The following is a 14597-nucleotide window of genomic DNA, read 5'->3' on the forward strand; positions in this document are numbered from 1 at the left end:
AGTATGTGATTCAGTGAATTCGTTTTTCTCAGAGAAAGTGGGCACATAAATAGAAAAAAAAAACTTCATTCATATTAACCTCACTCAGTAAAACATCTTACCATTGAACGCCAGTTGTAAGCTCTGTTAGTAAATCAACAATAACATTAGTAGTAAAAGCAGGGAAAACATGTTGCCAAATTTTAAGGTTTTTGGCATGCTTTTTTCTCTTAATTAAAAAAAAATTAGATCTAGTTACAACAGAAAAAGGCACACAAACATAGAACAACGTGATAAAAACTGAACTCTGCCAGGAAAGTCCTAAGAGATGAAATAAAACATGCTACCAGTTTTGGTCTGCATCCTGAAAGGACCTACTTTATCTACATTGTAAAGTTCTTCCCCTCCTGCCCTTTGGCACCCCGCTATATTAAACCCATTGTAAAACCCAGCACAATAAAGCACTCTCAGGGCTGAGCTTCTGAGGACCAAATGTTAAAAATCCATTTTCTTGGGAGGGGGCTGTACCAATCATTTCTTTGAAAGGCCGGCAGAGTGAATACAGAATTGAGATTTCCTCTCTGATTTCAAGAGCTGGCATGGCATCTTTGCTGTTTAAAGCAAAGGTGCATTAATTAATGACAATAGCATGGCTTCCCTTCTATGGAAGCTCTGTAGGTTAGCTCAACAGTAATTTTAGTACAATTAAATTTACATACTGACCACAGATGCTTCCCATAGTTTGATAAAAGTTCTAATCGGTTTCTAATGCTATTGAATAAGACACCTGCTGACTTGAGAAAAACCTCAGGTTGCTGGGCCCAATCTGGAAGTTTCTGTGGTTAAAATGACCTCCTCTTCCCTAATAATCCGGCTTTTTCTAACCCCAAAAAACATCCATTGGGGCTGAGCCAGCATACCTGACTTCCTGTTGCTTTCTGTGTTCCCTGACATGTGGAGGAGGAGCTGAGTGAAATGATACAGGGCAGGGAAGAACTCAGAATAAAGCAGAGTGAATGAAGCGACACCGCTCATCTTCAGGAATATTTTGGGAAACTTGCGACAGTCTGAAAATCATGATTAAAATCCTGCATTTTAAAAAAGGAAGCACCTTTTGTGATCTCTTTCCCTTGTGTGAAAGGCCAAGATTGTGATTGGCTGTTTTTCCTTCCTGGTTTTTTTTTTTTTTTAAAGTCTGCCAGGCAATTAGCTGGGTGGGGCTCTGTAGAGCACACAAGTGCCGCTGAACAATATTAGCTTCTGTGCTTCTGGTACCTCCTTCCTCCTGTGTAAGAAGGCTGATAGAGCGGCTGCAAATTTTATTTTCAAAAAATCATACAGCAGAGGTAGAAAAAGAAAATTCAAAAATAGGCTCTAGGTAAGATGCTTACCTCTTGCAAAAATCAACACTGCTTTGGCATTTTAGGGGCCTAAAATTCAAATAAGTAGATTGCCTCTTTCGTAATGTAAATAGAAAGCACACCAAAAAATCCAGAGCAAATATATCCTCCACCTTTCCTCTCAATCTCTAAAGGCTGTTAACTGCCCCTGAACAAATCAGCTCGATTGCTAAAGTAGCCACAAATTATGCTTGCTTTTTTAGTTAAAGTACAGTTCAATTTTCATGAACTCTGTGTACATATTAGTAAAGCATAATCTAATATAATGGGGTTTGAATTGTAATAGCATAGCAGAAAAAAAACGAGATAGCTTTTATGATCCTAAATAAAAGGAAATAATGAAAACCTGATAACTGTTTCCAGTGGGGAGATACAGGGGACTCCTCGGGAATCAGAGTAGGTACACAATTCCATGGTCCACACGGAAGAAAGGTAATAATGGAACATGAAGCTGGAAGTTAATTTTTGCAAGCAACAGCTGATATAATAAATGTTAAATCATTTATTTTACCCTAGCAAATTTCAATAAAAATAAAAGGACAAGAGTGCTTGAAAATTATTATGAAACAAATGTTCTTATTGCTTTGAGTGGTCCACAAATCATAAGCTCCTTTAATAAGTATAAAAATCCACCGAAATTAAAAAAAAAATAGTCGTATGCAATGAATGTCATATATTTCTACTTTTTCTTAATTACTTATCATGTGTGTGGGGGGAACTCTCTTTTAATACCCCATGCTGTCTTTCTTTATATCAATTGTTACTCAGCCGAGGAAAAGGAATGAGCACAACAAGCCCGTTTTCTATCTGAATAAGGATACTTCTGATGGCCTTTTCATTCCCATCAGTTAACAGAACTTCTTTGACATCTGCAGAAATAGCAACCTGAAAAAAAAAAGGGGGAGCACAGCAAACAATGAGCAAATATGCTTGTCTGTGTGGAAGTGAAGACAGGAGTGACAAGCCTTCAGTATCATGCTTCCTCACCTATTTCTCTGTAACAATCTTCAATCTTTTTTCATTTTATGTCTGCATTATTTTAATCATTCAATCAAATCAGTCAATACTTTTATCATTCCATTTGCGGGAGCCTCTATCTTGCTATCATTCTGTTCGGTAATTGCATTGTGACAGCGGATGATGGTATTCTGAGAGGCTTTCATTTGTGGGCTTCTGTTTATCTAGTAGAGCCATCATACAAGGCTGTCACTCTGCCTTTCAGCTTGCTTCTGTCTGACTGCCTGATGCCCTTCATATAACTTTGCATTGCAGGCAGATGGCTTTGTGAGGGTAATTTTTTTGTGAGCTTTGACATGCTCGCACATTGGGCTGTAACCCTGACACATTGTGTAAGAGCGACAGGTTTGTCAAATGCCAATCAGTGTAACAATATGCTTTTATTTGTAGAGACATAAAAACTTGTCTAATGCACTGTGCTGCTACATAATATCTCCTGAATACATGACTCAGAACCCAGAGAATGGGGAACGACGTTCCTGAATGGCCAATCTAATTCAAAAGAATCTAATTACTGAGCGCTCTGGATCATGTTTGTTGGTGTAATAATGCAGGCAAAACATTAGCAGCTATATCATGGTGCTCCAACTGTGATTTGCCGGGCTATTCCTGTATCTTAGCAAATGGGACTATAATCTGAAAAAAAAAAATGCTTTCACTATGGCGAAGAAAGACTGTGCAAGGCCTGGAATGTCACAACAAGCGATATTGACTACACTGAGGTAAAATGTTTCTGCTCATCGAGGCAACCATAAAATCAATATGATCCGAAAGTAAGTCAATCTAGAAGGTCTCTCAAGACCCGGCAGCTTGACCGCAGCTGATGCTGTTGACGGTTCTCTGACCCAGCAGTTGGAGGCCCTGGAACATTTTTCCTTTTGTTCCTCTCTCTGAATGGGATTGGAATTGAGAAAAGACCTACCATGAGCCCAGCCAAGCATGTCATGCCACCCCCTAGCTCACACACAGCAAGGTCCCTGAAAGAGAGAAAAGAAATGGTAGAACCCATACAAATGAGATGAAAATGGGCAGAGAGATATATATGTTACAAGAACAAATTGCCATCTGCAGTAAGAACGGCGCTACCAGGAAGTTGAAGAGACATGACGAGGCTACCTCATGTCGTTTTGCGTTTTAAAAATAATTATGAAATAGAAAAGTCACAAAGCAGGCAAACCAGTGGGGGTTCCCTCATTAGTGTTCACTGCAACATTACCACCGCTGAGCTGAAAAATCTGAGAAGGTTCCCTTTTTTTCCCCTGTCAATGGTGCTGTCTTTTAGAACTAAACTAGCTAGAGTAGCGAAAGATAATTGTTAGGAAAGGATAACACTGTTAATCCACATTCATTCCTTCAAAAACAGTTAGACAAGTAAATGAAGAATATATGTGAGTGTGTATATACCTATATTATAGTGAAAGACACACAACACACACACACACACAAATACATGCAATCTTGAATTTTAAAAAAAAATCTAAAACAAACAGCAGTATTTTGGAAAGCTGAACAGTCCCCATAAAGAACAATTATACAAGGAACATTTAGCAATTAACACATAAATAACAATAGACCCCAACACAACACAGTGAATAAACAATGCGGGGACATAATATGGTTAAGCCAGCAAACCCAGGCTCAAGGAATGACTGGGCTCTGACTTGACCGCTCCAAAGTAAAGCGGCTCAGAGTTAAAGCTGACAGTCGGGGGTGGCACTCTGCACTTACCTTCCTCTTTGTGCCTAAATATCAGCCCTCAACGTGTGACATTCCTGCTCTGGCCCACTGCTTGCTGATTGGAGCTCCAGGCAAGCTTAAGCACAGTGAGATGAGCAAATGCCAGACTTACAGGGCAGCTCTGAAACTCAATTCAATACTTCCCTGTTCTTACTTTATATGCTTATACTCTTAAGAGATTGTCTCTTCTTCCCAATTTGGGAAGTTTATTTCCTCAGCAAGAGGGGGAAAAAAAGATAGAATCAAGGGAGGGAGAGGTGAGAATAGAGGGAAAAGAAGAAGCAGCCAAGCCAGGACATTCTTATTCTGAAATACACATAATGAGTATTTAGTTATTCAATTAGAAACTGGTTGGTAAATATGAACCAAGCAATTAGAAACTGGTTGGTAAATATGGACCCACAGAGCTTCAAAAACTATATATTATTGACCCAGTCTTGTAAATACATATTGTTACAACATACATCCGATCTTGTAAGCATATATTGTTAAAATGATCACTAATGGCTTGTCTGTAATCATAATGGACTATTAAGGGAGCATATATTGGATAACTTTTATAAAATGAGAATGGAAATGAAAAAACCCATATTTTCTGAGTCTACCAAACATCTTCAGCATTTTTTTTAAAAAGGAGTTTTTCTTTTTTTGTAATCCCATTCATGGTTTAATCTACAATGCACATTCACAGTTGAAAACATTCTTTTCCATAGCATGAATCTGTAATAGTAATTTATATTTTACAAGTACATATTGTTAGATATATAAAATACCTTTAAAATAAGGGATGGGATGGCATCTTTAAATAATAGCTGTGGGGTATTTATTTATCAAATATTCCACAGTGACTTCCCTAGCAGAACTTTAAAGAATGTCTTTTTTTTTTTTTTTTTGACCTTTACAATCAGTAAGGATTGATTGGAGCTTCACTTTCGTTTCCCCAAAATCAAAGTGAAATAAAATGCCTTGAGTGGAAATCAAAAGCCTTTGACACATAACAAAAAGCTTGCTGTGCAATATTAGTACCCAAAGGCAATTCAGATTTCTTTTTCAGAAGCAACATGTTTTCACCATGACCTTCCCCCTCCTTTTCTTCCTTCATTTCTTTCTTCCTTTCTTATACATACTTTTAACAGTTTAATTTGAAGAATGTAATCATGGTGATCGTTAACATGTAGATACAGTACCTATAGTGGACTAAACAAATTTTTAAGTGCAGCTTTGTACCTGAATATACTACTGTGCTTGAGGCAGTAGTAAGCCAAAACCTCTTCAGCCGGCCAGATGCCTAGAAAACAAAAGTGGATATAGACTTTTTGATAACAGAAGTTTCTTCTGTAAACACTCTCTGTAGTCATGCTCTTAAGAAATGCCTTTAAAAAAATAATGTTCAGTATAAGTGATTTCAACTTGAATCAAACTTACCATAATTATTACTAGCAACGTCATATCACATGCATTTCTTTTCTTCTGGATTATAACGTTTCCTCCAGGAAAATATCCTAAATAATTTTTACTAGATTTCAATCACAACAAAACAGCAAAAACAATAACAGCCAAAATTATAAACATGGATGGCATCACCGACTCGATGGACATGAGTTTGAGTGAACTCCGGGAGTTGGTGATGGACAGGGAGGCCTGGCGTGCTGATTCATGGGGTCGCAAAAAGTAGGACACGACTGAGCGACTGAACTGAACTGAACTTAAAGTTAAAATTTGAATGGTATTTCAAGTAGATCTTACTCTTATACACATGAATCTTCATTTTGGCCAATTCATTAGGATCATGAAGACCTACTGCATATGTAGCTCATACTCAGCAAAAATCACTTCCAGGAGCAAATAAAACCACTGAGGTTATTATACCTGTCTTGTCTGACTCCATACTAATGTTTTCATATACATAATTATTTCATTTCTTCAACCAAAATCCAACTGGAGTATAAAATTGAGAAATGTAAGTTTCACCAACTTTGTACATCTTTCAATTTAACAATAACCCTACCCATTAAATTCTGTGGAAGAGCATTTCCTAAAATCATCATCTGTAAATCATTTATTTAGAAGACAATAATTTTTCATGGATGAATATGAATTGCTTAAAGAGAAGACAGATGTGCTCTTAATTTTTTTCTTTATACTTTTGGTATTTCAGAGAAGATGATGTCAAAGAAATGGTAAGTAAAATGCTAAGAGAATCAATGGATATACATATATTAATAAACAGCAAAGAACACACTCTATAGAACATTTATTGCAGAAAAGTCCAGTCACCTGTTCTTATTAGCTCAGTCTCCCTGGCATTTCTGGTAGAAATGACAATTTGGGGGAGAAACAAAATAAACCAGCATGAAGTGTCTGGAGTTATATTTAGTAGAAGTAAGAGAGGCAGTGGAGTGTAGCAGTTACAACTACAGGTACTTAGGAACCAAACTCAGTTGGGCTCCAGCCCCAGCATCACCTTTCCTAGTTGAGTGACTTTAGATAGGTTATTTAACCTCTCTGTTCCTCCGTTTCCTTATCTGTAGAATAATATTATTGTAATATCAACCTCACAGGATTGCTGTGAGGATTAAATGAGTGAAGTATATGAAATGTATTTAAAACAATTTCTAACTCATAACAAGCTCAAAGAAAAAGAAAATTGTTAATGTTATTCTCCTGCAAAGAGGGATAAAAGAGTGGAAGAGAGTGTGAACCTCAAACAACTATCCTAATAATCAGAACACATGAAGAACATTTTTGACCTGATCCTAATCATTAGCTTTGGCACTATCCCAAAGTCATAATACCTGGCGTACAGAAAGAACTCTATAAAGATTAAAACCCATAATAAAATTCTCTGAAGGAAGAGCCCAAGACAGTTTTCCACATCAAGTGAATATAATCACCACAATGATGAATTTCTTTATGCCTTTAGTAGATGGTTTTGAGGATTTAAAAAATAATGATAGGGGAAGAATATTTAACTAAAATTCAAGCCTTGATTAAGAACAAAAATGTGATTTCTAAAATGCATAGTCTATTAAAACAGTTTTATAATTTTCTCTTAAAAATTATAGAGGTTGATTTTTAACTAAATTAGATATGAGAAATTCAAAGAATAAAGTTTAAAAATCACCTAAAATTCCACCACGAGTATATAATCACTGTTAACATTTTGGACACCATTCCAAAAAAATCTCTCTAGGCATAAAGACATTTTACACAAGTGGGATCTTCTCAGGGAGGTATTAAATAATCTCGTTTTGCCCCACTCAGTATGTGATGGATAGATTGCCATGACAATAAAAATACACTATACCTGCATAATTTTTAATGACTGCCTAAATATTTTATGTTTGCATCATAGTTTATTTAACCAGTTTCCTTTTGACAGTTAATTTCTAAGTTTTTTATATTATGATACTATAAACAGTGGTATAATAAAGACACATTTTTTCCCCAACATATAATTTTTTTCTTCTTAGGTCAAATAGCCAGAAATGGAAAGTCTATTCAAAAGTCAAGTATATCTCACATTCTGATATATCAAACTGCCCCTCCAAAAACTGTACCAAGCTGCAACTCTAATAAGAGTGTTTATTTCCTCAAAACCTTGAAAGGACAGGGATTTTAATTTTTGCTTATTTGTTAAACTTTCAGGTTATCTCAGTACAGATCAAAACCACAATGAAATAGCACTTCACCCCCTTCTAGGATGGCTATATTGAATAAGTCAGACAATAGCAAATGTTGGTGAGGTTGTGGGGAAATTATGTAAAATGGTTCAGCAATTTTGGAAAACAGTCTAGCAGTTTATCAAAAAGTTAAATGTAGAGTTACTATATAACCCAGCAATTCTACTCCTAGGTATATATCCAAGAGAAAAGAAAAAAATGTCCACACAAGAACTTGTACACAAAAGTTCACAGCAGCATTATTTATAAAAGCTAAAAAGTGGAAATGACCCAAATGTCTATCAACTAATGAATGGCTAAATAAAATGTGGTATATCCATGTAATAGACAATTATTTAGCAATATAAGGAAATAAAGTGCTGATTCATGTTACAACATGGATAGAACATGAACATTATCATGCTAACAGAAAGAAGCTAGACACAAAGGACTACATATTTTATTTTTCCATTTATGTTAAATGTCCAGAATAAATGAGGGGTGATTGCTAATGAGTATGAGATTTCTTTTAGATGTGATGAAGGGGAAAGTTGGTGATATGATCCATTTGATGTATGTAACCAGCTTTTTGTCATCTGTGAAGTAGCTAGTTTAGAATTATTTTATTAATGTTTAAAGATTTATTTATTTATTTTATTTTTGGGCTAGAGTGGGTCTTTGGTGCTGCACATGGGTTTTCTCTAGTTGCAGTGAGCAGGGGCTACTCTTCATTGCAGTGTGTGGGCTTCTCATTGTGATGACTTCTCTTGTGGAGCCCAGGCTCCAGGCAAGTGAGGGCTTCAGTAGTTGCAGCACTTGGATTCAGCAGTTGTGGCTGGTAGGCTCTAGACTGCAGGCTCAGTAGTTGTGGGGCAAGGGCTTAGTTGCTCTGTGGCATGTGGGGTCTTCCCAGAGCAGGTATCGTAACCATGTCCCCTGCATTGGGAGGCAGATTCTTAACCACTGGACCACCAGGGAAGCCCTAGAATTACTTTAAATGTCAAGTTTTGTGGTTAATTTAGAAAGAAACACATCCGTGATCAACCTAAAGCCTGAGCAAATTCTAAAATTAACTGTAGATATTAAGAGACATGAACCTTTAGCTAAACATGGGTCTTTCTAGATCACTTCCATTCTAGAGCTTTTTGCTTTCCCATAGTTTGTGTTACAAACAAGTCCTGGGACTCTGACACACAGTAGCCAATGGGCAACACTGCTGACTCCTCTTCTGACTCTAACAGCTTGTACCTGCCCCGTGATGACAACACACCTAGCTCTTAGAGCAGAGAAATGGCTTTTCTGTGATCTGTTGATGTCTGGAAAGTAAGCAGCAGCTCTCTTTACCTTCCCCCAACTAAGTGATCATGTCTGTCATGCAGGAGTCAGAAGCAAGGCCTCTCTAAAACCTGAGACTCAAATGGAGAGGCCAGCACATCCTGAGCTAGAACACTGACTCTTCTGGAAGAAGAAACCCACCAGTGGATGTTACTAAAATGAAAAGCTGCTCATGCCGGAATGGGTAGGTAAACCTCTTGGATTGTTTTCAGTGTGTATGCTCTGTCTCCTTTTACTTAAGCACTTCTGCTTTGTCTTGAACTCAGAGTGGAAATCCGTAAGAAGATACAGAATGCTCTATAAATATTTATTGGGCATCTACTATATTTCAGGCTCTGTGGATCAGCAGAGAGTGATACAGCATGGTCACTGGAGATTCGGTCTCGTTAGGGAAGAAAACTATTAGACAAACAATAACACAAATAATGTGCCTAATTATAAATGTATCAAATACTGTGTAGGAAAAATAGAGAGTGCTTCTGAGAACCAATCACAGGGGACTTAAGCTGGTTAGAGGGGTGGCTGGGAAGAGTCCATCAGGGGACACTTCTTTGTAGAAATTGTAGGCAGGCTGAGACCCAGAGGATGAAAAGACAAGAAAAGGAGGAAGAGGGGCCCAGAGCTGGAGGGAATGGTCCACAGAAAGGGAGCACCATGAAATAAAGCTTTGAAGAGAAGAGTTTGATGTTCCAGGAATGGAAACAGGGTCCGGGAAGCTGGAGAATAAGTGAGAAAGGAAGAGGCAGGACAAGATGAGACTGAAGGGGGTGTTCAGGGGCCAGATTTCATAGGCTCAAAGGCCATGTTAAGAGTTTTAATTGTGGGCTTCCCTGGTGGCTGGCTCAGTGGTGGGGAATCTGCCTGCCAGTGCAGGAGACATGGGTTCAATCCCTGGTCCAGGAAGATGTCACATGTCATGAAGCAGCTGAGCCTGTGTGCCACAACTACTGAGCCTGTGCTCTAGAGTCCGGGAGTTGCAACTACGGAAGCCTACGAGCCCTAGAGCCCACAATAAGAGAAGCCACTGCAATGAGAAACCTGCGTATCGCAACTAGAGAGGAGCCCCCACTTGCTCTAACTAGAGAAAAGTCTTGTGTAGCAACAAAGATCCAGCACAGTCAAGACAGTGAGTAAATAAATACATTTGTTTAAAAACGCCTTTAAAAAAGAATTTTAAATTGCACCTTAAAGTAAATGATACATTTTAAGCTGCAAAGTGGTACAGTCAGATTCACATTTTGGATCATTCTGACTGCTCTGAAGAAAACAGACTGAAACGGGGCAAGAGGAGGCGAGGGGAACTGGGTAGGAGGCTACTACAATTACCGCGGTCAGTGCTGATGGTGGCTTGGGTGATGGTTAGTGGAGATGAAGAAAAGTGGAAAGATTTGAGCTATACTTAGAAGGTATACTGACAAACTAATTATTAGTTAATGAGATGAAGGGGGTGGTAAGAGAGAGGCAAGTGTCAAGTGTGATGTAAGTTTATGGCATAAAGAAGTGGGCTGATGACTTATACCAGACACGGATAGGACTTTCCTTCAGTTTTATATGAGCTCGTCCTCAGGCTGCATTCGTGGTACAAAAACTCAGCTGGGGGCCTGGGGTCTGATTCTGGGTCTACCACTAACAATCTAAATGGTACTGGGAAGTTATGTAGCTTTTCTGAGCATTAGTATGCTCATTCATAAAATACTAGGCTTGGGTAAGATTATGCGAGGGAGGGGGATTCAAGCTATAAAAAGCTACAATAAAGAACTTTATCTCATGCTCTGGAGTTAAACAGAGTTCAGCTTGAATACTGGCTCTGTGACCTTGGGCAAGTACCTGACCTTTTTAACTCTCATTCATTCAACAATTCTTGGCAGTCAGGCTTCCCCGATGTCTCAGCAGGTAAAGAATCCACCTGCAATACAGGAGATACAGGAGACGTGGGTTCGATTCCTGGGTCAGGAAGATCTGCTGGAGGAGGAAATGGCAACCCACTCCAGGATTCTTGCCTGAAAAATCCCATGGACAGAGGAGCCTGGAGGGTTACAGTCTAAAGGGTTGCAAAGAGTCAGACACGACTGAGCGACTAAGCAAGGCCAATTCTAGGAGGTGGAGAGATAGCAGTGATTAAAACAAAGTCCTTAACCAAATAGCTTTAATAGAGGCAATAAACAAAGTAGTTCTAGATAGTAATAAATGTTGTGAAAAAAATAAAACATTAATGAAATAGAAAATAACTATAGGGGTCGGGGTGTTGCCACTTTAGACAGCATTGTTGGGTAATGCCTCCGTTTTCTCATTTGTGAAGTACAAGCAAAAACAGTACCTCTTCATACCGTTGTTGTGAGGAATAAATGAGCTAATGCCTATAAGTCACTTAGAACGTGCCTGGGAGATAATAATTTTTAAAAATAATGTTAGTTACTGTTGTTGCTGTTCTTGCCTTTGTTATTATTTTGACATTTGTCTATCCAGGCAATTTTATCAATTTTGATCATATGTTTATGATACTTTCAGGGAGATTATTATTCCTAATGGACAACCCACAAAATCAAACCAAAACTGAACTCTGGAAATATTTGTCCCAGCTAAGGGAACTTTGAAAATCAATCATAAGTAAGAATACCATATATATATATATATAAAATATCATATATATATCAAATATATATATATATATATATAGAGAGAGAGAGACAATGCTTGTGCTATACTTGTCCTTCTGCTCTGGCCCATTAACAGATTTGCTCTGAACAGTAATTATGAAGCACAAGCCTGCCTGTGTGTGTGGAGTCAGATCATGGAGAACACGAGTACAGCTGGGTGAAATGGAATGTCCAGTGTAGCCCTGTACAGTGAGTGGGTGGAAGCTTGCTCTGTGACGTTCTAATGTTTGTTGAATGCTGACTGCTGACAAGGTAGATGAGAAAATGGAGGCACTGAGAGGTTAAGAAATCTTCCCCCAAATTAGGCAGATATTTTGTCTTTGAGTTGGAATTTGAATCTAGGTAATCTAATTCTAAAGCCATTATTCTTAACCTCTGTGCTATACTGCCTTCCACTAGATTGCAAAATCAAGGCCAAATGAATTGTTTTGCAGTTTTCTTCTGTTCCGGGGAAGACAACTGATATAGATAATGAGCATGTGGAAGTGAAGGGACACAAAAAATTGCCCAGGTATTTCAACAATATATTCTTCTAGGACCACAAACTGGGTTGGTTTATGGGTGTGATTTTATGAGCAATGCATTACATTTTAAAACTTGAATTTTAATTCAGATACCTATTAATTTGATGATTATGAAATAAGGGAAAGCTGAAAGGAGCCCCAGCTCCAGCATGAATCTGAAGCAGGGAGAGGAAAAGAGTCTTTGGCGCTCATTCCCCAGACCTCAGCCTTCAGTCTGATGGTCAGTGTTAGAGCAGCAGCTGCGAAATCAACTAAGTGACAGACGAGAAATGGAGCCAGAACCAGGAAGACACTGAAGCACCACTGGGGAAAAGGAATACACTGCAGCTGCAGCCGCAGCCACCGTCCCAGCGGTTCAGACAGCAAAGAACTTGGAAGACAGCTAGGAGGCCTATTAGCTTTGCGACCTTAGCAAGTCACTTAAGCTCTTCTTGCATCACCTCCTTATCTGGTAGTAATAATACTGGCTACACTGTAAGTAGAGATGAGAGTGTAATAGGGAAGAACAAATCTGACTCCAAATTGGATCTGTTTCTTTCACTTTAATCTTTATATTTTATTGCTTTTGCTACAAGTTAAAAATGTTGCCTATAGCCTGAAATATACAGTATAACCTATCTTCAAGGCTCTGATTTTTAAGAGTATAACTCTTTCCCATTCATATAGAAATAAAAAATTGTAGAGAAAAACATTTGTCCTGTTGGAGGTTTACAGGAACATGATGGCCTAACCTACCTGGACAGCTGCAAGAACAAAGGATTTAGACACCAAGAAGCGTGCAACAACCAACCACACTTCCCCCCTTTTAGTATAAAGGAAGACTGAATTCTAACTCAAGTAAGATGGTTCTTTGGGATACTAGTTCACCATCTTCTCTGGCTGCTTGTTAGCTTTCTAAATAAAGTTGCAATTCCTTGCCCCAACAACTTGTCTCTCAATTTACTGGCCTGTTGTGCGACCAGCAGTAGGAGCTTGGACTTGGTAACATGAAGATTGAATGAACTATAAGAGGACCTGCTGCTAAGTCACTTCAGTTGTGTCCGACTTTGTGCGACTCAGTAGACGGCAGCCCACCAGGCTCCCCTGTCCCTGGGATTCTCCAGGTAAGAACACTGGAGTGGGTTGCCATTTCCTTCTCCAATGAATGAAAGTGAAAAGTGAAAGTGAAGTTGCTCAGTCGTGTCCAACTCTTCGCGACCCCATGGAACGCAGCCTACCAGGCTCCTCCGTACTGGAGTGGGGTGCCACTGCCTTCTCCAATAAGAGGGCCAAGTAAGCGCAATTAGTGTTTGTTGCTGTTGCTGTTAGTATCACTTTTGAACAGTTACTACCAGGCAAACACTGAGCTGTGCACTTTATACGTATTATCTCATTTAATCCTTAAAACAACCCTATAAGATATGTACCGTCATTATGGCCAGCTAAGGGACACATCAAGGTACACCAAAGCACAGAAAGTTTAAATGGCATAGTAAGGATTTGAGCCCACCTACTCAGTTTCACGATCAAGATAGTCACGATAACGTGATCACTGACCTAGAGCCAGACATCTTGGAATGTGAAGTCAAGTGGGCCTTAGAAAGCATCACTACGAACAAAGCTAGTGGAGGTGATGGAATTCCAGTGGAGCTATTTCAAATCTTGAAAGATGATGCTGTGAAAGTGCTGCACTCAATATGCCAGAAAATTTGGAAAACTCAGCAGTGGCCACAGGACTGGAAAAGGTCACTCTTCATTTCAATCCCAAAGAAAGGCAATGGCAAAGAATGCTCAAACTACTGCACAATTGCACTCATCTCACACACTAGTAAAGTCATGCTCAAAATTCTCCAAGCCAGGCTTCAGCAATATGTGAACCGTGAACTCCCAGATGTTCAAGCAGGTTTTAGAAAAGGCAGAGGCACCAGAGATCAAATTGCCAACATCTGCTGGATCATGGAGAAAGCAAGAGAGTTCCAGAAAAACATCAGTTTCTGCTTCATTGACTATGCCAAAGCCTTTGACTGTGTGGATCACAATAAACTGTGGAAAATTCTGAAAGAGATGGGAATACCAGACCACCTGACCTGCCTCTTGAGAAACCTGTATGCAGGTCAGGAAGCAACAGTCAGAACTGTACATGGAACAACAGACTGGTTCCAAATAGGAAAAGGAGTACGTCAAGGCTGTATATTGTCACCTTGCTTATTTAACTTCTATGCAGAGTACATCATGAGGAACGCTGGGCTGGAAGAAGCACAAGCTGGAATCAAGATTGCTGGGAGAAATATCAATAACCTCAGATAT

General features: G+C 38.9%; 1 protein-coding gene across 4 annotated transcripts in view; it reads right to left on the minus strand.

Annotated features, from left to right (window-relative positions):
- CAMKMT (calmodulin-lysine N-methyltransferase) overlaps positions 1–14597 on the minus strand; it is a 437120-nt gene that overhangs the window by 54791 nt on the left and 367732 nt on the right. For 3 of the 4 annotated variants that reach the window (XM_088841508.1, XM_055399990.2, XM_055399987.2), the window contains exons 4-6: positions 5361–5421; positions 3319–3373; positions 2201–2264 (exon numbers count right to left, since the gene is read on the minus strand). In XM_088841508.1, the coding sequence (XP_088697634.1) occupies positions 2201–2264; positions 3319–3373; positions 5361–5421 (180 nt within the window). The remainder of the gene's footprint in view (positions 1–2200; positions 2265–3318; positions 3374–5360; positions 5422–14597) is intronic. The other variant, XM_055399991.2, reaches the window with a different exon arrangement.

This window comes from Moschus berezovskii, chromosome 11, assembly GCF_049115385.1.
Source record: "Moschus berezovskii isolate FMDL1 chromosome 11, NW_MosBer_1.0, whole genome shotgun sequence".
Classification (NCBI taxonomy): domain Eukaryota; kingdom Metazoa; phylum Chordata; class Mammalia; order Artiodactyla; family Moschidae; genus Moschus; species Moschus berezovskii.